This window comes from Chlamydomonas reinhardtii, chromosome 9 (genome assembly GCF_000002595.2).
Source record: "Chlamydomonas reinhardtii strain CC-503 cw92 mt+ chromosome 9, whole genome shotgun sequence".
In the NCBI taxonomy this organism is placed as follows: Eukaryota; Viridiplantae; Chlorophyta; class Chlorophyceae; order Chlamydomonadales; family Chlamydomonadaceae; genus Chlamydomonas; species Chlamydomonas reinhardtii.
The window spans coordinates 6,986,418-7,007,910 of record NC_057012.1 but is presented as its reverse complement, the minus strand read 5'-3'; the positions used below and the strand labels follow the sequence as shown (position 1 = coordinate 7,007,910).

The 21,493-nt window shown below is 60.6% G+C and overlaps 4 protein-coding genes across 4 annotated transcripts; 2 read left to right on the top strand and 2 right to left on the bottom strand.

Moving 5' to 3' along the window:
• Positions 1-1,174: 1,174 nt before the first annotated feature.
• Positions 1,175-8,971, bottom strand: CHLRE_09g410950v5 (uncharacterized protein). Its single transcript, XM_001696645.2, has 16 exons — positions 8,102-8,971; positions 7,464-7,772; positions 6,895-7,046; positions 6,391-6,502; positions 6,049-6,118; positions 5,744-5,875; positions 5,347-5,480; positions 5,082-5,206; positions 4,580-4,868; positions 4,250-4,353; positions 3,749-4,011; positions 3,403-3,521; positions 3,049-3,201; positions 2,786-2,892; positions 2,409-2,507; positions 1,175-2,270 (listed from the first exon to the last, which is right to left on the bottom strand). Exons 1-16 carry the CDS (start codon positions 8,372-8,374, stop codon positions 2,063-2,065), a joined length of 2,649 nt encoding a protein of 882 aa, XP_001696697.1. The 5' UTR covers positions 8,375-8,971; the 3' UTR covers positions 1,175-2,062.
• Positions 8,972-10,462: 1,491 nt separating this feature from the next.
• Positions 10,463-12,571, bottom strand: CHLRE_09g410900v5 (uncharacterized protein). The gene is made up of 3 exons (XM_001696644.2): positions 12,284-12,571; positions 11,806-12,116; positions 10,463-11,605 (listed from the first exon to the last, which is right to left on the bottom strand). Exons 1-3 carry the CDS (start codon positions 12,393-12,395, stop codon positions 11,249-11,251), a joined length of 780 nt encoding a protein of 259 aa, XP_001696696.1. The 5' UTR covers positions 12,396-12,571; the 3' UTR covers positions 10,463-11,248.
• Positions 12,572-12,691: 120 nt separating this feature from the next.
• CHLRE_09g410850v5 (nitrate transmembrane transporter) lies at positions 12,692-16,624 on the top strand. Its single transcript, XM_001696737.2, has 6 exons — positions 12,692-12,981; positions 13,190-13,383; positions 13,567-14,035; positions 14,255-14,737; positions 14,971-15,183; positions 15,413-16,624. Exons 1-6 carry the CDS (start codon positions 12,848-12,850, stop codon positions 15,513-15,515), a joined length of 1,596 nt encoding a protein of 531 aa, XP_001696789.1. The 5' UTR covers positions 12,692-12,847; the 3' UTR covers positions 15,516-16,624.
• Positions 16,625-17,321: 697 nt separating this feature from the next.
• CHLRE_09g410800v5 (uncharacterized protein) lies at positions 17,322-21,249 on the top strand. The gene is made up of 6 exons (XM_001696736.2): positions 17,322-17,797; positions 18,121-18,314; positions 18,591-19,059; positions 19,271-19,753; positions 19,950-20,162; positions 20,375-21,249. The coding sequence occupies exons 1-6, from the start codon at positions 17,709-17,711 to the stop codon at positions 20,466-20,468; spliced, it is 1,542 nt and encodes a 513-aa protein (XP_001696788.2). The 5' UTR covers positions 17,322-17,708; the 3' UTR covers positions 20,469-21,249.
• The last annotated feature ends 244 nt before the right edge of the window (positions 21,250-21,493 follow it).

The following is a 21,493-nucleotide window of genomic DNA, read 5'->3' as shown; positions in this document are numbered from 1 at the left end:
CACCCGCACCAACGCACCTGCACACATGGTGGCGGCCGTGACGGCCATGAAACCGCCAAAGCTGATGTAGCAGCCGGCCATGATGCCCATCAGGAAAGTCTTCCATGCAGGCATGGCGGCCTTTGCAGCGCCGGCAGCAACAATGGCGTTGAAGGCGGCGGCAGGCGGCAGCACACCCGGAGCAGGGGCAGCAGGGGCGGGAGCGGGGGCCGCGGGCGCGGCGATGGGAGTCACCGGGGTGAGAGTGGCATGGGCGCCATTGCCATTGCTGCCACCGTTTTGAGAGACCGACGCGATGCCGGCCGCGGCGTTGGCGACAACGGAGCGTGACAAAATGGCGATGCCGGTGCGCTGCTGCACGCGCTGAACGCGGGCGACGGCCAGGCGGGCATGGCGCGGGCAGTTCATCTTCGGCGACGGGCACAGTTGCTGCATTTTCATCCCTTGTGGCGCGATGATGGACACAGGGTAGTAGATAGTAATGTACAAGGGTTCTCGCGCTCAGCCAGTCTAGGGCTGTCGCGTCGAGAACCCTCACAGCGAGCGACCCCAGGCGCAGGAAGAGACAGGGCCAAAAGTTCGCCTCAAACCCTAGAGGTTGAATTCTCTTCAACCAACCCGTTTCACTTGTCGCTGTAAAAGCAACATTAGTGTTTGCTACTTGCGACTTCTATAGCGGCTGTGCGACCGAAAACGAGGGAGCGGCCGTTCGGGTGTGACCGTTAGTGGGCCGGTCGCTCTGAAGTCGCTTCTTTGGTCGCTGAGAGCTCCACCATTATCAAGGACATGCGCTAAACTGCTATCTACTCGCGAGGTACACAGGTGCTTTGACCGCGCCTGTGTCCCCGCGCAGTGCCCCGCGCGTTTCAGTCGCGCACTCCCTAGTCCGACTCTTGCCCAGCGCCCCCTCTTCCCGGCCACAGTCGAGGTAAACTCCTCTCGCAGCCCGACTTACAGCCAAGGGCTCCCATTCGCGGTCTGCCATCTGGCCGCCCAACTGCTGTTGCGGCCTGGCCGCCCTGGGGCACTAGCAGCTCTCCATGGTCCTTGCGGCCCTGGCTCGACTGGTCGCCCCTGGGAGTCTAAGCCCCCTTGTTGCCCCACGCCGTGCCAGCCCATGGCAGCACCTGCCCTTGCCTGCCCTGCTGCACAAAGTGATGGACACAATGCAAGTCGCTTGCTTAATTTACAACTGTGCGGCAGGGGGTGTCTATATGTAGCTTTACCTGCACCTCCTGCACCTTCGCCGGTTGGCACCGATGGCGTGCTGCCATACACAGGTCGCACTCTCACGCGCCAAAACCCCCTTATGATTATGTATCGCATTGCATCAAACAAGCTCTCACCAAAACGGGCTAACGCCCCGGCCCTCTGCTTCATGCATGGCACCCACCCTCCTGACCAACCCACGCCCTAACGTGGGTTCAGCCCACGGAGGGTCGTACTTCTCCCCACGCGCTAAACGCTGTCAGGCACTTTCCTGACATAATATAATAACCGCATGGAAAGCCTCCCTATGTCACATGAAATGCTGCGTCATCAATACATCATCTCAACGGCGGTGCCTGACTCCAAAACTAGCACGTGCACACACTCTCTCGGGCACTCTGCTGTGCCACTACTGCTATCCCCTGCTGCAGTCAATCAGTAATATCCTTGCCATGCTTCCTGCCGTTTGCAGGCTTGCACAACTCATTTGCCCACTGGGAAACTGACCTACACATTCTATCTTTTAACTGCCTACTGTTGCCAAACTCGTTTGTCCCCTCAGCGCAGGTTTTAAACTGCCAACGCGTCCCAGTGCGCCGCAGCCAAGCCGGGCGCACTCTGTCTGACCCTGCGGTCCTGCCTAGCTCTCACACACAACCACACAGACGCACACTTCCGTCGTCAAACTGCACAAAAGGCCGCTGCGGCCGTGGCCTGTGCCAGCCCTTATCCGGCTCACACACGCTCCCACGACCGCTGCCCCTGCCCCTGCCCTGGCATCCGCCCAGATGCCTGGATTCGGATCCAATCCTGCTGGTCGCATGATCCAACCGTGGCCACAATCTCTAGCGATCTAGAACTGGATCTGGCGGTCCTTGCTGTAGCCCATGGCCTCCAGGAACGGCACGCAGCAGTGCTCGATCATGCCGTGCGGCCCGCACATGAGGCTGAGGCAGTCCTCGCCCGTGCTGGCGAAGAGGTGCTCCGTGAACATGTCCTTGCTCACACGCCCCACGTCGTACTTCCAGGTCGCCGCGTCCTTGGGCTGTGACACCGTGTACCTGAGGATGGCGGGAGGGGGTGGGGGAGGGGTTCGGTGTTGGTTGGTTCGTTGACGGTTGGCTCAGGCTGGGACGGAAGGCGAAGCCAAAGCTGCGGCTGCGCGCGCCGTACGTGTGGCCCCCGGGTGCGCCGCTCACCACAGCCGGAAGCGCTCGGGGTGGTTGTTTGCGAGCTCGTCCAGCTCCTCGCGCAGCAGAATGTCGTCCTCGTGTGTGTTGGCGAACAGCAGCGCCAGCCTGCAGGTGGGAAGGGGGTTGTGGGGTGTGTGTGTTGGTGTGTTGGTGTCAGAGTGGGTGTGCGTGATGGATGATGGACACAGGTGTGGGCGCGGGTGTATGTGCCGGGGACGTGCGTGTGGCCCTTTAGTCCCTGGCTGTAGCCATGCCCATCCACTGCCTTGCTATGCTATGGCACTGTGATACGGCGGCAGCAAAGCGTGTCATCAGTCAGCTAACAGCCAACGGCAATGAGGCCGCTTCCTCTCCCGCTTCCCCCCGCCGCCGCCGCTGCTCACTTGGTGTTGTCCTCGGGGTCGCGCAGTGCGGCCTTGATGACCGCGTAGCAGGGCGTGATGCCCGTGCCGCCCGCAACAAACGACATGTGACTGGCGTGCTTGGTCACCTGCAGGGAGGTAGGGGTGTGTGTGTGTTAGCTATCTAGCGTGTGTGACAATGTGCCGTAAGAAGCTCACCACAATGTGTGTGCATTTAAATGTGCTTGTGTGGTAGGCTTACTCATTCTCGCGGCTACAGGACCGCCCGTTCCTGTTGCGCGCACCTTGCCGTTGAGCGTGTAGCTTCCGCGGCCGTTGTACACGAAGTGCCCCAGCGGCCCCTTGAACTCCAGGCAGTCGCCGATGGCGAGCGAGTCGAAATGCTGGCTCATCTTGCCGCCCTCGGGGTAGGACGCGTGCTCGCCCTTAAAGTACACCTGTGGGGGGGGGGGGGGCGGGGTGTGTGGGGTCAGGTGGGGATTGTGGGGTGTGGGGCATGGCGCGGTCAGGGGGCACACACGGTACAAAAGATGAATGACGCACCAGAAAACACCTACACACACATGCACACACGTCCCCACCCCCACACACAGGCGCACACACGTCCCTCACACATACACACACACACATACACGCACCTTGATGAGCATGTCCAGCCGGCCCTTCTCCTCGTCCCCGCTGATGGGCGTGTAGGCGCGCATCACGTTCTCGCCGCCCACCTGCGCGTACACGAACACGTGCTTGCCCACCGGCAGGCCTGCGCATCGGGGGAGGGGAGGGGGTGGGAGGTGCAGTGAGTGGTGGCCAGTGAGTGGTGCCGCGGACGCGCAACCGACACGAAGTCAGCCCGCTCCTTCCCCTTCTGCTGGCTGCTCTTGTTCTTGCCCCCTTCCCCCACACAAATCAAGGCACACACTCAGCAGGGCAGCCAAGACGTGCGTACTACCGTATCATTAGTATCATAACGCGCGCGACACCACCCACCGATGCGGTGCTCCGGCGAGGGCAGGCCGAACCGGAATATGCGCGTGTTGCGGTTGAGCTCAATCCGCTCCACCAGCGGTAGCTTCACCTTGGCGCGACCCGTCAGCACAACCAGAGGGTCGGCGGGCGGCGCCGCCGCCGCGGTGCCGTTGGCAGTTGCCGTGCCGTTGCCGTTGGCGGTTGCCGTGCCGTTGGCGGTTGCTGGTTTTGATGCCACGAGGTCACCGATGTAGTACTGGGCCAGCATGGCCTTGGCTTTGGAGCTGTGTGTGGGGGATGTGGGGGCGCAGGTGGGGAGATGGGGTGAGATGGGATGGGGACGGTGGTGTGCGTGGTGTGTATGGGACGGTGGGTTGGATGCCACGCCATGCGCGGACCCCTTATACACGCCTGCCGCTGATCCTAGCCCCGCAAAACGTCCCCTCTCTCGTACACGCCCCCAAAACACCAATCACACACGCACAAAACACATGCACACACACGTTCTCGCCCCCTACCCACCTGTGGATGGCGTTGAACTCGTCTGTGGCGTCCGCGCCCGCAGTGATCAGGATGGACTCGGCGCCACCCGGTTGGTCATTCAGGTAGGGCGTGGCGTCGTACACCTGGAGAGGGAGCGGAGGGCGGGGAGGGGGGGGGGTGAAAGGGGTTAGAAAGCTGGGGTCCAGGGTGGTTCAGGGTTTCGTGTGCACGTCAGCACGGGTTGGGGTGCAGCTGCTGGGCACGCACGTACCCACAACCACGCCTCTCGCCCTTCCTACAACCTCAACCACAAACCCCTAGCCCCAGACCAGCCACCAGACCAGCCACCACGCCATCCGCTCTCCTCACCCGGCCCTCGTGCACGAACCAGCAGCTCTCCTCGCTCGCGTGCTCCGCCACCTCCTCCAGCGTGTACTGCTTGGGGCCGCCATTCGCCAGCAGCGCCGCCGGAGGCGGCGGCGGCGGTGCCGCCGCCGCGCCTCCGCCGTCGCGCGCCGCCGCCACGGCCTGCGCCACCAGGTTGTCCTCCTCGCGCCAGCCCATGTTGCCCTTGTCGCCCAGCTCCACGGGGGCCGGGTGCTGGAAGCGCAGGCCCATGACGCCCGTGGCTGGGTCCACCTCCGGGTGGATCTTGATGCTGCGCGTGTTACGTGGGGGACATTCATGATTAGTTTAGTGGGATGGGGTGGGGAGGGGCGGGCCGACGTGTGGAACCAGGGCTGTCACGCAGGTGTTCGGGGAAATGCGATGAGCGGCGCTGCGATGCTGAACATTGCACAAAAGGGCGCCTCTCGCCGCCTCCCTCATCGCCGCCTCCCCCCCTTCCACACACGCACACACACACGCTCACCGGAAGTAGCAGTTGTTCATCATGCCCATCAGGTTCCAGGTGATCACCGCCGGCTGCGTGTTCATGGTCTCATCCCAGGCGCGGCACAGCACCTCCTTGGCGGACAGGAAGTCAAACGTGTTCACCTGTGTTTTTTTGGGGGGGGGGGCAGAGCGAAGCAGTGGGTCCGTGGGGCTGGAGGGACGCAAAGGCCCATCCCGCCATCCCAACCGACATCGCCCATTTCGCCCACAGGCGCCCACTCCTCCTCGCTCCGGCGCCTCACCTCCAGCGTCCAGTGCACCCAGCACCAGTGCTTGCCGTACTCGTTGGGCTCCTCGAAGCGCTGGATGTCGCCCAGGCGCCAGGTCTTGCCGTCGTCCAGCGAGACCTCGCAGCGGATGATCTTGCGGCCGCCGCCTGCACATGATGAGGATGACGACACAGACCAACGCCAGCAAATAACTTAAATATACTTCGTCATCCTCATCTTCAGTCCTGCCGTTACTTAACTAGCCGCTCACACGTGTCCCGTTCCACACGTCCTAAATCGCATGTACGGTATGATGCCTGCCAGTGCCACGACCAAACGGCCCGAAACCAACGACGTTGGCTCTCTCACTCGCTCGCTAGGCAGCTCGCTGCCCCCGCTTGCTGTCATTATCGCTGTTGTTGCTGCTCACCGGCGTAGGCGTAACCCTTGATGGTGTAGGGCCGGTTGGCGTCCAGCGGGACCAGCTCGTCGTGCCAGGGCCGAGCCATCGCGCTGTTGATGTTGAGGTCGTTGATGATGAACTCGGGCTTGTACCACCAGCCTGCGCGCGTGTACACGGCGAGTTTCAGGACGGGGACTTCGGAACGGGGATGACACGGGTTCGAATGATGGCGGTCACATGCACACACACAAGATTTCTGCGGAAATCTTTCCCTGTTTCCTACCCTGTGCTCTCCAATACACACACGCCACGGTCCTCCCCCCCGCGCTCACCCTCCTTCTTGGCCAGCTCCTCGTCCACGTGGCTGGGCAGCACGCGGTTGTCCATGAAGTGGTAGAAGTTCTGTGTGTGTAGGGGTGTGTGTTTTGGGGGGGGGATGGAGAGGGAGTGGCGGCACAGGTTACAAGGGTATCGTGGTAGGGCCGAAGCGTGTAAGCATAGTTACGCCCCACAAGCTTTGATGCCAGGCTGGGAGCTACATGCCAGCCCATCGGCCTGAATCAATTCGCCCGCACACACCCAGACAACTACATACACACACGTTGTGCTCGCTGGCTTGATGGCTTCGCATTGTTAGCCTTAAAAGCATTCTCGAAACCCACACGCCCACGCACCTGCGACTCCGTGTCCATGACGGTGATCTCGCTCAGCCACTTGACCATGCGGCCGCCGATGAAGCCCGGGATGATGATGCGCACCGGGAAGCCGTGGTCGGGCGTCAGCCACCTGCGCAGGCAGCAGGCAGCAGGCGGGGAGGGGCGGGGAGGAGCGGGGAGGGAGGGAGGGAGGGGGTGAGGAAGCTGAGCAGCACGGCACGACGGCTATTCTGTGCGGCAATCTTGCGCATCCGTCGCCATCGCCATTCGGACGAGCTCCAGGCCTCCGACCCGTGCGACCCAGTGCCCAGCCTAGCGCCAACCTCCCGCTGCCCTCCCCGCGCCCCCGCCCCCCGACACACGCGCACACAAACACACACAGCCTAGTGTTTGCCTTGTGCGCTCGAACACACACGCACACGCACAGCCTATTCTTTGCCTTTCGCTCTTTCACACACGCACACACAGAGACACACACACACACACACACACACACACACACACATACGCACACGCACACACCTGTGGTTCTGCTTGTATGCGATGATAACGTCCGAGGCGGGGTCCATGGCCTTGGCGTACGTCAGAGAGGTGCCGTACGAGCCGTCCTCGCCACGTGGCAGCTCGCCCTTGGGGCCGCGGAAGCACACGAAGCGGGCGCCCTCGGCCGGCGTCTGCAGCAGCAGGCGTGGGAATGGGGAGAAGCAAGGCGGGTGGCGGGGATCAGGGAAATGTGCTTGCGTTCCCACACAGGCATACATGCACTCACACCACGCCACATCAAGCCCCTGTCTTGCAATTCCTCGCCCCCGCCATCACCACCACACGCGCTCTGCTTCCCTCCTCCCCTCCTTCCTTCCCTCCCATCCCTCCCTGCCATCCCTCCCCATCCCTCGTCCCTCTCTCGTTCCCCCCTCTTCCCACGGTTATACGCGGAGCTCGCGCTGCATTTCTGGGTTGGGTGACGACTCCTTGACTCTTGGGACTTATTGGGCTCGGGCACATCACCCATTCACCCCCCCACTGGTTTGGTTTAGTTTGGGCTGGTATTTACAACCCCCTGTCAGCTATACACACACACACACACACACCTTGATGCCGGCGTGCTGCAACAGGTCGCGCAGCCGCACGCCCGTCCAGTAGGTGGTGCTGGTGGCACAAGGGCCCCAGTTGAAGCCAATGCTCTTCTTCAGCATGTTCTCCTCCTTGCGGCGGTTGCCAGCGCACACCAGCGTCACCGGGAAGGTGACGGAGGGCAGCGCCACCAGCTCGTCCATGGTCAAAGTCAACGGCTTGTTGACCAGGCCGTTGATCTCGATGCGGTGCTCATCCCAGCGGATGCGCGGCGCGGCGCCGTGGTTGCGCACGAAGTGTACGGCCGGCGGCGTGATGAAACCGTACTGTTGGTTTGTGTAGGGTTGGTTGGTTTGGGGGATTGGAGGGGAAGAGGAGAGCGGGAGATGGTCAGTGAGGACGAGGCTGTAGCTGGACTGTGGGTTGACGCGTCTCCACGTACGCCCAGCCTGCCGTCACCCGTTAACCCCGCCCCTCGCCCCAGGCCCCAGGCCTCAAACCCGTGCCACCCCCACCCCACGCCCAACCACCGCCGCATAATTCTCCCTAAATTATCAACCCAGCCAGCTTCGAGCCATGGCTGTCAGTTCCCTCCTCTGCTCTTTGTTCACTAACCTAACCTCAAGCTCGCCTCCCCCCTGCAAATCCCCCTCACCTGCATGAGCACGGACATGGGCGGCTCGCAGTTGAGCGGGTGCCGGCCGGTGAGGCGCAGGATGCGGGGGTCGCGCCGCACCCAGTTGTCGGGCGTGTCCTGGTCGCGCTTGTCCACAGCTGAGGGAAGAACGTGCTGCGACCAGTCGGCATCCTCGGGCGAGAGCGGAGGCTCATACGGAGCGCCGAGCTCGACCGCTTGCGATACGATAGCGTCGGGCGCCTGCACCTTGCCGCTGGGCACGAGTGCCACGGGCTGCTCGGCAACGGTCATACTGGCAGGATTCGGCTGAGGGTCGTAAAGCTAATCAAGTGAAGCTTCGTGTATGGCTTTGGCTACAAAGCAGCCCTTGGCCAACAATGCAAACGCAGACGGACTCTCGAGCCCGGCTGTATTAGTGTGGCCTTTGCTTTCAACGCTGTGCTATATAGCGACAAGTGAAGTGGAGCACCAAGCAGGAGGCGCCACGAAGAGAGACGCAAGTTCAACGTGGTTATCGACCTAACTATTGCTGCACACGTGCACGGTCGCACAAGACTATCGATTGGTCGGTTCCTGTATCGTCTTGCTTGCGACCCGAAGCCCTAATGCGCGCACAAGAGCCCGGGGCCGGGAGCGCCCCCCGACAAAAGTTCGTACGGCGGGGTCGTTTGAACCCTTCCCTTGAACCTTCAAGCCACAATGCAGCGTCCTATGGAAGCGAATGCATTTTCATGCGCCTCGGTCTCCAGCTCAGAATAGCGCGAGAGGCGGACGCCCCAAACAACCCGGGGCCATCGAGCTCCAAGTCGCGCGGGGTCACTCGCACCCTACCATATAGTCCAACGCTTCCCAAGGGCTGACCCCCCGTTGCGCCGAACAGCGCTGAGCAATATAGCCGGTGCTTATTGCACAGGGCAGCGAGACATTTCTGGCGCGCGGCCGCTTTTCTAGCCACCCCTCCAGGGTGTCTGAAGGAACGCCCCTCCCACCCACCCACCCCCCACCCTGAGCCCCGTCCACTATCGCGTACATGCTCGATAAGGGAAACTCATAGATTACCCGGACGGGGATGTGAGGGCGCCGCGTCAGGACTTTTGGCATGAGGCATCAGAGGCAGCAGAGGAGCGGGGGCTGGCGGGGCACCTGTACATGTACCCATTCACTGTGATTCGTGGGCCGGGATTCTAGCCACCACACTCGGGACAATGCTTCTAATGCTTCTCACCACCGTCTGCTCTAGCTTGTACCTGGAATTATACGTACCGTTACCCAGCCATACAGAGCCCACGCCCTCGACGTCTCGCCTCGAGCCTGATGCCCCTTCAACCGCAAGCCTGGCGTGCATATCTAGATGCTTGGGCTTGTTGACCCGTTGATGGATGTGCGTCAGATCCTTTCCTTACCCTACACCAGCACCTGCTCCCTGCTGCTGCGCCCCGGTTGGGAGAGGGGCGCAGTATATATGCCGAGGTAGGGGATGCCCGGATGTGCCCCCGGGCATTGGCATCGGTGTGCGGAGGAGCGCAAAACTCCCGCACGGACCCGTCAACACACCTAGTCACGCATTTACTCTGTTGCTACTCAGCAGCATTCACCAAGTTGTGCCAGTGCGCGACGACCCAATGTGCTCTGCATGGCTAGAAATTGGAACGCTGCAGAGGGGCGTCAGGGACTGAGGACAGCGATGCAGGCGAGCCGCTTAGCCGCAGATACCGCTATGCGTTACGCCACCCAGGAATACCCCGTGAATGCCATTCCCACCACATACAGCGGCACATCCTCGCATCTGCCACAGCCCCAAAGACAGGCAGGCGTCCCAGCCTGTACCACCGTACTGTATTCCTGTGCTACTGTACGGATAACATCTGAAGCCTGGCAGACGTGTATGAACCAGCCCTGGGCTCCTGGCGACATCGGGAAAGGGGAGCAAGGGCAAAACCGGACGTTCCACACGTGACGTCTTTCACTTGTCACAAAGAGACATCGCAAGGCGCTGCAAGGGGGGTGAGCCGTGAAGGGTGCCGGTGCGTGCATCCAGGCACCGCACACGGCGTACCAGCCGCTTAGCATGTCCACCCCTAACGCATGTACCAGTATTTGCCTAGTGGGAGTGGGCGTTGGCATCGGCGTGAGATTGGGCGTGCAGATGGGTGCCGTGGACTGAGCCCGGTGCCCCTTCAGCCACAGGCCTGCCTAGCGTAGCCTGCTCGCGTTCATTTGTCGATGCATGGGTTCACAATGCACCTCGGTATTGAGTGTCCTTCCCTCCACCATGCCCATGCGTCCTGACACAAGCGCGGCTTGGTGCATTGCCCCCCCCATGTGCATGACTGCTGCGTACTGACTGACCCTGCCCAGCGCAACCAAGCAATGGATCGACAACCTTAATTGTTACATCGCGCTTTCTGGCGACCACAGGCAGTCAAACATCTTCCACCCTGTTCACACGTAGCACCACATCAATATATACCACGCTCTGTGCTTCCTCCCAACAGTGCATGTAATTAATAATACATGGCGTTCCACTTCCCCGCTGCTTGCATACAAGGTCAGTGAAGCGCGTCAATGAGCCCCACGCAAGGGTCCGTGTCATCTGCAACACCTGCCACGTCTACTGTCATGTCTACCTACGTGTCCTCTCAGGTCTCGGCCTACCTAAGCTCTGTGCTAATGCCTGAGACGCGCCGCCTGATATCACCAGCGCGTAAGGCCCAAGTATTCGCTATCATGGATTCACTGCAGAGTTGAGAAGTCTCTCGTCAGGCAAGCCACACACACACACACACACACACACACACACACACACACGCGCGCGACCCCATAGTCACAGACCACACGCACACAAGCATGCACACATGCAGGCAGGGGCGGCAGCTCTGTGCACAATCGCGCTGCCACTGCTCTCGTCTCCCGATGTCCTTGTCACACACGGTTACACACAAACCATCAGCATTGCGATTCAACACCGTTCATGCTACGAGTCACATCACTCCGCTCCCTCCACACACCGGTTTCCCGGCGGCACAACGCATGGATTGCAGGTCTCCAGCCGTCCCAACACAACAACAGGCTGTGCCCAACTAGCCCCCACCGGCACAAAAGCAGCCGGCACAAAAGCCAAACACCGTATAGCAGCTACAGCAACTGGTGCCTAGCTCGAATCCTTTAGATGTGGCCGATGCGCAGCGATTTACCCGTGTTGCGGAAATAGAGCGTGTCGGCAGTGGCGTAGAAGATGAGGAAGAGCGGCGAGAAGACGGAGAGCGCGATGGCGGCGGCGCGCATGGCGGGAGTGATGGAGTCCTGTACGATGGTCTCGACTGACAGGTAGTTGGTGGCACCGTTGCGGCGGTCGCACTGGCAGTAGTCGGTTGAGCCGTCGGGGAAGGTGCAGATGACGCAGACTTCGGGGTAGAGGATGGCGTCGGTCACCTCATCCGCGGTCTGCAGGTCCCACACAGCCTCGCCGCCGGTCTCGTTGTAGGGCAGGGTGGCGACAGTCCACTTGGCGTGCCAGCCGTGCTGTTGGGGAGGAAGGGAGGAGCGGAAGGCGGGGAACGGGTTAGGATGGAGGTTTAGGGACAGGTGTAGCAGGCGGGGAAAGCGGGGTGGTGGCTTGGGCTGACGAAAGGTTGCTGTGCTTAGTCATGAAACGCTGCCGCAGCCGCTGACGCTAGGCGTTGGCGGTATCCAGGCAGCCATGCCATGTAACAGTAACTCACCCCGGGCCAAGCCTGGTTCTTCTTGCGCCAGCCGCGGTCGACCTGGACGGAGGCGCCGTAGTCGAGGCGGACCTTGATGGAGGTGGGCACGCCGCCCTTCCAGGTGCGAAGTGGGCCGGCCGAGGCGTTGCGGCGGACAAAGACGATCTTGACTTGCGATGGCGTCTGACCGCCGAGGGGAGGCTGGTTGCAGGGGGCGCCGATGACGGTGGCGTTGCAGGTGTGAAGGCGCCAGGCAGCATCGAGGGAGTCGCGGCGCTGCATGCTGATGGCCCACTGCGACGTGAAGTTGGCCAGGGTGGGCGAGTACTCTGCACAGTACATCGCAGAACAGGAAGAGTAAGTACGCGACACCGAGCGATAAACGAGCAGGTTGCCTATCCAATTTTAGGGTCACAAGCAGCTTTGCGACCACCATGCGCAGGGGATGGCCGCAGAATCGTCTGCGAGTTCTAACTTGACAACTGTGAAAACTCACGAGGAGAGGTGGGCTTGGGCGCACTGGGCATGTCCTCGCCGGCCAGCGATTTCGCGCCGGGAGCGGCCAAGAGGAAGGCCGCAAAGGCTAAGAGGAGCGCGTATGCCTTCATGGTTCAGGCAGCGACACTACTTCAGGTTTGTTACCGCTCAAGTGAAGGGTGCACGGTGATGTGTAGCTTGACTCGTAGCACTCAAGGTACTTGGAGTATAAGCCGTCTGCCGCCAGCTTATTTTATATCTGTGTAGCGATGGGGAGCAAGGGTTTCGAGGTCTCTGCTGTGGAAAGGCCGTTGGAAGAGTTGGTTGCGCCCCGCATGATGGACCCTTGCACAAGGCCTCCGCTCCGTACGGGACGAGCAGCGCGAAAGTTTCTCTCCGGGGTCCCTCATGCCGCTTACTTTAACGACTTCCTCTGCCCACATGCTCATCGGTCCACACCTTTCACTCAAAGTTGAGTTTTCAAGTCGGCACGTGCCCAGCAGTACTCAGCACTTGACTGAGCGAATTGTCTCTGTTCATTCACTTGTGGCCTTTAGCTGCGTTTTGCACAGCTGCGCCAACAATGGCTGAGAAGCCAGCCACAGTAAACGCGGAGCTCGTGAAGGAGATGGACGCTGCGCCGAAGAAGTACCCATACTCGCTTGACTCAGAGGGCAAGGCAAATTATTGCCCTGTATGGCGCTTCACGCAGCCCCAGTAAGTCGCCAGATGCCATCAGCACTTCTAGGTTTTGCTACGTGGGTGACCGCGAGTACCATAGAGCGTTTGCACTCATCGAAAGCACTACACTGAATGTGTTAGCTAGGGACCAGGGCACCGTGCCTGCCTGCGAGTGACTGGCTGACCGCTTACCCTGACACCCCCGCCTCGCTCTCTGCTCCCCTCCTTCTCCTCTCCTCCGCAGCATGATGGCCTTCCACCTGTCCTGGATTTGCTTCTTCATGTCCTTCGTCGCTACATTCGCGCCCGCCTCCCTCGCGCCCATCATCCGTGATGACCTGTTCCTCACCAAGTCACAGCTGGGCAACGCCGGTGTCGCCGCCGTGTGCGGTGCCATCGCGGCGCGTATCTTCATGGGCATCGTGGTTGACAGCATCGGTGAGTCCGCGTTCCTAAAGTTCACGCGAGGTCCAGCGCTTGTAGCCTAGTAACCTTCCGGGTTACATTTTTCCGGGTTTGGGTGAGGACCGGCTCGGGTGCGTAGGAAAAGCCTGCTAGCAGGGAAACACATCTGGTCTGACTCGCCCCGCCCCTGCCGCTCTCCTGCTTCCCCTTTGACAGGTCCCCGCTACGGCGCTGCCGCCACCATGCTCATGACCGCACCCGCCGTCTTCTGCATGGCCCTGGTCACCGACTTCTCCACCTTCGCCTGCGTGCGCTTCTTCATCGGTCTCTCGCTCTGCATGTTCGTGTGCTGCCAGTTCTGGTGCGGTACCATGTTCAACGTCAAGATTGTCGGCACCGCCAACGCCATCGCCGCCGGCTGGGGCAACATGGGTGGCGGCGCTTGCCACTTCATCATGCCGCTCATTTACCAGGGCATCAAGGACGGCGGCGTTCCCGGCTACCAGGCCTGGCGTTGGGCTTTCTTCGTCCCCGGTGGCATCTACATCCTCACCGCCACCCTGACCCTGCTCCTGGGCATTGACCACCCCAGCGGCAAGGATTACCGCGACCTGAAGAAGGAGGGAACGCTCAAGGCCAAGGGCGCCATGTGGCCAGTCGTCAAGTGCGGCCTCGGCAACTACAGGTGCGTTTCAAGTGTCTGCGTGTGCGTGCGTGTGCGTGGGTCCGTGCCTATGACACTGTCAAACCCTGCCGCTTCATGTCTGCCACTTCTTGATATAGCGCCAATGCCACCTAGTGCCCCGCCTGACAGTTACGCTGGTCTTGCCTCCAAACTCCCACGCAGCTAAGCCTTTGCCCCGCTCCCCCACCCTTCCCACCCTCGCCCACCCGCCACCCCCAGGTCTTGGATTCTGGCCCTGACCTACGGCTACTCCTTCGGCGTCGAGCTGACAGTTGACAACGTCATTGTGGAGTACCTCTTTGACCAGTTTGGCCTCAACCTTGCGGTGGCGGGCGCCCTCGGCGCCATCTTCGGCCTCATGAACCTCTTCACTCGTGCTACTGGCGGCATGATCTCTGATTTGGTTGCCAAGCCGTTCGGCATGCGCGGCCGCATCTGGGCCCTCTGGATCATCCAGACCCTGGGGGGCATCTTCTGCATCGTTCTGGGCAAGGTCAGCAACTCTCTGTCGTCCACCATCGTCATCATGATCGTCTTCTCCATCTTCTGCCAGCAAGCATGCGGCCTGCACTTCGGCATCACGCCCTTTGTGTCGCGCCGCGCCTACGGTGTCGTGTCTGGTCTGGTGGGTGCCGGCGGCAACACCGGCGCCGCCATCACGCAAGCCATCTGGTTCGCTGGCACCGCGCCGTGGCAACTGACGTGAGTACTGGACTGACCCACCTAGAAAGGCTTAGCCTTACACTTCACATGTGTGCATAGGAGTGCGGCCTACCTAGGAAAAAGCGCCAGGATGGCCGCTCCTTTCTCTGCAACCTCGCGCAATGTAGGCTTGATGCTCTCCAAGTTCATGCCTCCCGCAAGCAAGTGTCGACTGACCCTCTCCCTCCCTTCCCTCCCTTCGCCCCCGTTCCTTCTTCCCTCTCGCCCCGCAGCCTGAGCAAGGCCGACGGGTTTGTCTACATGGGTATCATGACCATCGGCCTCACGCTGCCGCTGTTCTTCATCTGGTTCCCCATGTGGGGCTCCATGCTGACTGGGCCGCGCGAGGGCGCCGAGGAGGAGGACTACTACATGCGCGAGTGGAGTGCGGAGGAGGTGGCGTCGGGCCTGCACCAGGGCTCGATGCGCTTCGCCATGGAGTCCAAGTGAGTAGTGCTTGTCTCTTGCATGGATGCGCCTGCTTGCTTGCTTGTGTGCATACGTGTAATGTGTATACTAGAACATGCGTCATGCAAAGAGGATGCGAGGGTGCGCTGCGCTGCGCTGTGGGCCCTCACATGTACCTTGAGCTCCAGTCCTTATGCGCCCATTGCACGGCCCGTCCTCTGACATGCTGCCCGCACTGCCCGCTCCCCTCTGCAACCAACTCAACAGGTCGCAGCGCGGCACTCGGGACAAGCGCGCCGCCGGCGCCCCGCTCGAGTCCCACAGCAACTCCGACTCGGAGCCCGCTGCTGCCAAGCCCGTGGTGGTCTAATAAGATGCGTGCTAGCTCAGAGCCTAGGTGCTACGGGCTGCAGCGACTAGCAAGCTCTGCATATGGGCAGGGCTCATACTAAATAAGTTAGGGAAAAGTTGGGAGGTACCCGTGCATGGGTGTGTTGAATGCCGGGCACACGGTGTATGTGTTTGGCCGGACCGCTGGCATGGAGCAGGCGGCGGCGTTATACAGTGCCCTCCACGGGTGTGACATGCCCCAACGGTATTAGGGCCATCCGTGGCTCTCGCCAACTAGCTTAAGAGCTAGCGAGGCGCCCGCATGAGCCTGCCCGACTTCCGCATGAGCCAGACGGCGTTATACATATGTGCCTTTTATAGCTGCAACCGCATGGTGTCGAGCGAAGGCTCACATCTGCGTAGTGTGGCATGTGTGGAGACTGGGGAGGCCGGGCATCATATGGCTCTTGCTTGCGCTTGCCGCCGTGCTTGTTGTGTGACAGGGCAGCCGCTTCCGGACCCCTTAGCCAGGTAGCTGTGGCACTGAAGTGATCGTGGCATCCACGTTGATCTCAGTTGGCGCCGCCAGGGTCGGCGTGTGAAGCTTCTTGACTTTTGACACAAAAGCAGCGGACGGACAGTGATGTGTGTTGCGCTGGGTTGGTGTGACATTGACACATGCACGGCATAGACCATTGACGGAGTGCGAATCGAGCTGAGAATTATTTATGAGTCGGGAGTCTGAGCACTTTGTGCTACGAAGTGTATTTTGAGTGCAGTGTGGCAGGAGTGCTTCGGCATCCGCGCGGGGCCAGAGGGTTTGAATTAGATGGGGTAGGAGTATAGGATGAAGATAGATGTTCAGGTGTGCGGTGATTAAGGAGAGCGTTATTGCAGATGACACTGTGCGGCTGAAGCACAGAGTCAATGTATTTTACAACTGCTTTTGTACTAAGCTGAGTGTGGGAGTAGCCAACGCAATGTGTGTAGTTGATGCTGCTTCCGTGCCAAAAGGATATGAGCGCGGATGGTGAGATGCGTGTGTGCATGAGCAGCCAATCACAGCCTGCTGCAGGGGCCGCGCGCGTACATCCCACGGGTCGGGACAGCGATCCCAGGACACCGCGGACTGTAAATATCGAAGAAACATCATCCTTCCCTGTGCGCTGCGTCTTTCTCTTGCAACGCTTCAGCCTTTTTGAACTGTGGTGCGTGCAACACTGCTGAAAAGGCTGTAGCAGTGAGGCCAGGTGTGATTAATCAGGCTGCATTGGCACCAACGCACCAAGCGCATCCACGCACGCACGCACGCACACACACACACACACACACACACACACACACACACACACACACACACACACACACACACACACACACACACACACACACAAACTCCCTCTCCCGCTCTTCATTCGGTACCGCAATTCCGTTGCAACTTGATACTTCGTGCTGGGGTCTGGGACGTGGGTATGGGAATACGCGCGCATTATCACATCGTGACTACGCCACGCTGCCCTGCCCCTATCCCTGCAGCACCGCACCTAAGCATGATTCATTCACGAGGATTACTGGCGCGCCTTGGACCCCGCCTTCGCACGTCCAAGCATGTGCACACATATGCCTCCCGCCATGCGCCTGCCCATCTGCCTGTATGTGACGGTGACGACACGAAAGCCAACTGCGCGCCCACCTCGTGGCCCGTACTGCGCGGCTGGCTCCGAGTTCTAACTGGCCATCAGGGCGCGGCAAAACTCAGCCCTGCAAAACGGAGTTGCGTTACTCATGTCGGGGGTCCTCGCGCTTTCCACTCCCCCGTGGCGCCTCACGTGCCGTTAAAAAACTTCTCGGCCAAACGAACAAAGACCGGCACACGTGCTAAGACCGAGCACATGTGCCTGCTCGTCTGCGGGCGAGCACAAGCTTTGCGTGCAAATAAGGACGCAGCGTTTGCGATCGAGGCTGTCATTAGTCAGACACGGACGTGGCTTTGCGGACGCTGAAGCTTGAGACGCGCCCCTTCCGCGGCTCCAGTGAATAATTGGACCACAACGAGACATTTCAGATGCGATGCGCTGGCCGTTGACGAGGGGTCACTGTGGAAACGAAAAGTGGGTGCGCCCCGTGCACGAAGGGGCGCAGCAGAGTTTTCATCTCCATCGGCCCCCATAAATTCGGTAGTTCACAACCCGTGTTTCTTAATACAACTTAGTGGAACACGAGATTTATAAAGATGGCCACCGTTGAGAAGAAGTACCCATATGCGCTCGACTCCGAGGGGAAAGCTAAATATGTGCCGGTATGGCGCTTCACGCAACCACAGTGAGCCGGGCTGTCGGAGGGGCGGGGGCGTGCAGACGTTCGATCGAGCAGCGCGAGCTAGCGAGGCCCCGTGCCATCCTGGCATGGTCGTCTTTGAGTCGCGGGTGTTGAGCGACGGCGCGCGCTCGGAATTTTGGCTCGACGCGGCACAGGGTCATGTAGAACTGCTTTGATGTCAAGCCGTCAGTTCGTTTACGGCTCCCGCCAGTCGTTAGCGACTCCGGGCATGGCGCCAACACACCATCAAACGCCCAAACGCCCTTACCCTGACGCCCCCGCCGCCCCTTCCCATGGCCCTTCCCTCCTTCTCCTCTCCTCCGCAGCATGATGGCCTTCCACCTGTCCTGGATTTGCTTCTTCATGTCCTTCGTCGCTACATTTGCGCCTGCCTCGCTCGCGCCCGTTATCCGTGATGACCTGTTCCTGACCAAGTCGGAGGTGGGCAACGCCGGCGTCTCCGCCGTGTGCGGTGCCATCGCGGCGCGTCTCTTCATGGGCATCTTCGTCGACGTCGTAGGTGAGTTCGCTTTGAAGCTGCATGCGTATTTCATTCATGAGGACGTCGGAGGCATGTGGCCCATTGTTGTGTGTGCGCGTATACGTGCCAAGACCTGCCAGCAGGCCCCGTGCGGGCAGCCTGCTTTGTGTGGGATGCATGTACGCCTGGTGTCGGCATGATTCCGCTGCGGCCTTGGTAGGGATGGACCGCGAGCATCCCAGATCTCCGCTCTTAGCCGCATAACTGGTGAACGCGCACTTACGTACCCCTCCTTGCTTTCCGGGTTCTCGACAGGTCCCCGCTACGGCGCCGCTGCCGCCATGCTCATGACCGCACCCGCCGTCTTCTGCATGGCCCTGGTCACCGACTTCTCCACCTTCGCCTGTGTGCGCTTCTTTATCGGTCTCTCGCTCTGCATGTTCGTGTGCTGCCAGTTCTGGTGCGGTACCATGTTCAACGTGCAAATCGTCGGCACCGCCAACGCCATCGCCGCCGGCTGGGGCAACATGGGTGGCGGCGCTTGCCACTTCATCATGCCGCTCATCTACCAGGGCATCAAGGACGGCGGCGTTCCCGGCTACCAGGCCTGGCGTTGGGCTTTCTTCGTCCCCGGCGGCATCTACATTGTCACCGCCACCCTGACCCTGCTCCTGGGCATTGACCACCCCAGCGGCAAGGACTACCGTGACCTGAAGAAGGAGGGCACGCTCAAGGCCAAGGGCAACATGTGGCCAGTCATCAAGTGCGGCCTCGGCAACTACAGGTGCGTTTCAAGCATGTGGCGCGCGTGACAGGGCCGTGTGTTCCGCAAAAGGCATTACTATGCGTCAGTAGTCTAGCGTGTCGTTGGGCGCATGGCTCCGCCCGCCGAGAGTTGCGCCGGTCTCGCCCCAAAATGCTCCCCATAGCTGCCATAACTAAGCCCTTGCCCCGCTCCGCCACCCTTCCCACCAACGCCCACCCGCCACCCCCAGGTCTTGGATTCTGGCCCTGACCTACGGCTACTCCTTCGGCGTCGAGCTGACAGTTGATAACGTCATTGTAGAGTACCTCTTTGACCAGTTTGGCCTCAACCTTGCGGTGGCGGGCGCCCTCGGCGCCATCTTCGGCCTTATGAACATCTTCTCTCGTGCTACCGGCGGCATGATCTCTGATTTGATTGCCAAGCCGTTCGGCATGCGCGGCCGGCTGTGGGTGCTGTGGATTACGCAAACGCTCGGCGGCATCTTCTGCATTATCATGGGCAAGGTCAGCAACTCGCTAACGGCCACCATCGTCATCATGATCATCTTCTCCATCTTCTGCCAGCAAGCATGCGGCATGCACTTCGGCATCACGCCCTTTGTTTCCCGTCGCGCCTACGGTGTCGTGTCTGGTCTGGTGGGTGCCGGCGGCAACGTGGGAGCGGCCATCACGCAAGCGATCTGGTTTTCTGGCACCGCCACCTGGCAGATCAAGTGAGTAATGTTCAATTAAGTAGCTTGCCCCGTCGTCCGCGTGCCCCGCCCTCCGTCACGGTCCCGCAACCGCCGCCACACGCCCTCTCATGATGATGACACGTGCGCGTCGCCCCCACCAGCCCCCCACACGCGCAACAGCCCCGCTGACACGCCCATGCCTCCCTCTCCTTCCCTCGCGCCCCCCCTCCCGCAGCCTGTCCCGCCCAGATAGCTTTGTGTGGATGGGCGTGCAGGCTGTGGCGCTCACGGTGGCCGTCATGTTCATCTGGTTCCCCATGTGGGGCTCCATGTTCACTGGGCCGCGCGAGGGCGTGGAGGAGGAGGACTACTACCTGCGCGAGTGGAGCGCGGAGGAGGTGGCTCAGGGGCTGCACCAGGGCTCGATGCGCTTCGCCATGGAGTCGAAGTGAGTGGGGGGAAACGAGATACCGTACTGCAGCTAGCGGCACGTGTGCCTGTGGGCTGTGGCGCTTGCTGGATATGTGGGGAGTGAGGGGAAACAGCCTGCCCGCGAGAGCGGCTCTGTGGGCTCGCCTCTGGATCTGGCCTCATTGATCTGGGTTGGTTAGCCACCTGCTCATCCACCGCTTTCCTCTGTGCCGCCAACCTTGCTCACAGGTCCCAGCGCGGCTACAAAGACAAGCGAATGCTGGACGCCGTTGGTGAGACCGCCTCTGCTGACGTGGCCGCCGTGAAAGCAACCGTGGCATAAACCGCGCAGTGCAAGCGTGCCTATAGTGGGTGTATGTGTAGAATACTTTTATCTGTGACACTGGTTTGTGCTGTATGCCGGTACACGCGGCTTTGGTGTTTGCTTGCGAGCGTGTCAGTTGTCGTTTCCACACACGTGTGTGGCTTGTGTGGTGTGTATGGGCGGGGGGGGCAGCGCCGTCTTGCACGTTACGGCATGGAGCTTGCGGAGCGAATGAGTAGCGCACATGATATCACATAAGAGTTAGGGAGTAGCTAGGGTAAGAGAACACTGAACGTTCCGGATGTACGTCGTATGAGAGTGCACGACAAGACAGTAGACCTTCGGAAGAGACAGCAGCAGAGACAGCGCCCCACATTGCACGGTGGCATCTTTGCTCGTTGCCGCGGTGGGTGCGTAAGCGCGGCCGGTAGGGCGGATATCTTATGTCATGACGATTGAGTTGGCGTGGTGTGACACGAGTACAAAGGGTGCGTGCACATGTGCAAATTTATTATGACCTATACTAAAGTAATGATGTGTCTTTTGGGGCAGCGCGGGGCGGAGGAGGATGCACGCAGGGAAATCCGTGATTCCATGAATGATGAAAAGGCGCAGGCGGCGGCGCGGCGCGGCCATCAGCGGACGGCGTGTGGAGTGGATGGAGGCAATCAAGGCGTAGGTTACATTGCCGCTGTGGGTCCATCTGAATGTATTACTACCAAGTAATGTGGCAGTTGCCAATCCAGGGTGCGGCATCCTCCTGTGCCAGTCCCGGCTCCTGCTGTAAAAGCAATTTCAAGCCTGTCGTCGTGTCTTTCGAACACCCGAAGCAAATGTGACCCCAAAGCTGAGTTTGTACCGAAGCGTGCGTGCCAAAACCTGCAGCCGCAGGCGGTGTTGCAGCCGTGCACTGTGGATCAGCCGCGAAGGACCAATCCTGTACGACCTGTGCGAGCGGAGGCACGGCTGCATGAATAAGTTTCGGACGTGTGTGTGTGTGTGTGTGTGTGTGTGTGTGTGTGTGTGTGTGTGTGTGTGTGTGT

Bases quoted from the DNA above. Each gene is read 5' to 3' on its own strand.
- CHLRE_09g410950v5 (XM_001696645.2), bottom strand. From the start codon at position 8,374: ATGACCGTTGCCGAGCAGCCCGTGGCACTCGTGCCCAGCGGCAAGGTG. The intron at 6,119-6,390 runs GTGCGTGGGCGT...CTACACACACAG, and splicing joins TCATGGACACGGAGTCGCAG to AACTTCTACCACTTCATGGA. The intron at 2,893-3,048 runs GTGCGCGCAACA...ACCTCCCTGCAG, and splicing joins GCTACACGCTCAACGGCAAG to GTGACCAAGCACGCCAGTCA.
- CHLRE_09g410850v5 (XM_001696737.2), top strand. From the start codon at position 12,848: ATGGCTGAGAAGCCAGCCACAGTAAACGCGGAGCTCGTGAAGGAGATG. The intron at 12,982-13,189 runs GTAAGTCGCCAG...TCTCCTCCGCAG, and splicing joins TGGCGCTTCACGCAGCCCCA to CATGATGGCCTTCCACCTGT. The intron at 14,036-14,254 runs GTGCGTTTCAAG...CGCCACCCCCAG, and splicing joins TGCGGCCTCGGCAACTACAG to GTCTTGGATTCTGGCCCTGA.
- CHLRE_09g410900v5 (XM_001696644.2), bottom strand. From the start codon at position 12,395: ATGAAGGCATACGCGCTCCTCTTAGCCTTTGCGGCCTTCCTCTTGGCC. The intron at 12,117-12,283 runs GTGAGTTTTCAC...TGTACTGTGCAG, and splicing joins GCCCAAGCCCACCTCTCCTC to AGTACTCGCCCACCCTGGCC. The intron at 11,606-11,805 runs GTGAGTTACTGT...CCTCCCCAACAG, and splicing joins AGAACCAGGCTTGGCCCGGG to CACGGCTGGCACGCCAAGTG.
- CHLRE_09g410800v5 (XM_001696736.2), top strand. From the start codon at position 17,709: ATGGCCACCGTTGAGAAGAAGTACCCATATGCGCTCGACTCCGAGGGG. The intron at 19,060-19,270 runs GTGCGTTTCAAG...CGCCACCCCCAG, and splicing joins TGCGGCCTCGGCAACTACAG to GTCTTGGATTCTGGCCCTGA. The intron at 20,163-20,374 runs GTGAGTGGGGGG...CCTTGCTCACAG, and splicing joins CGCTTCGCCATGGAGTCGAA to GTCCCAGCGCGGCTACAAAG.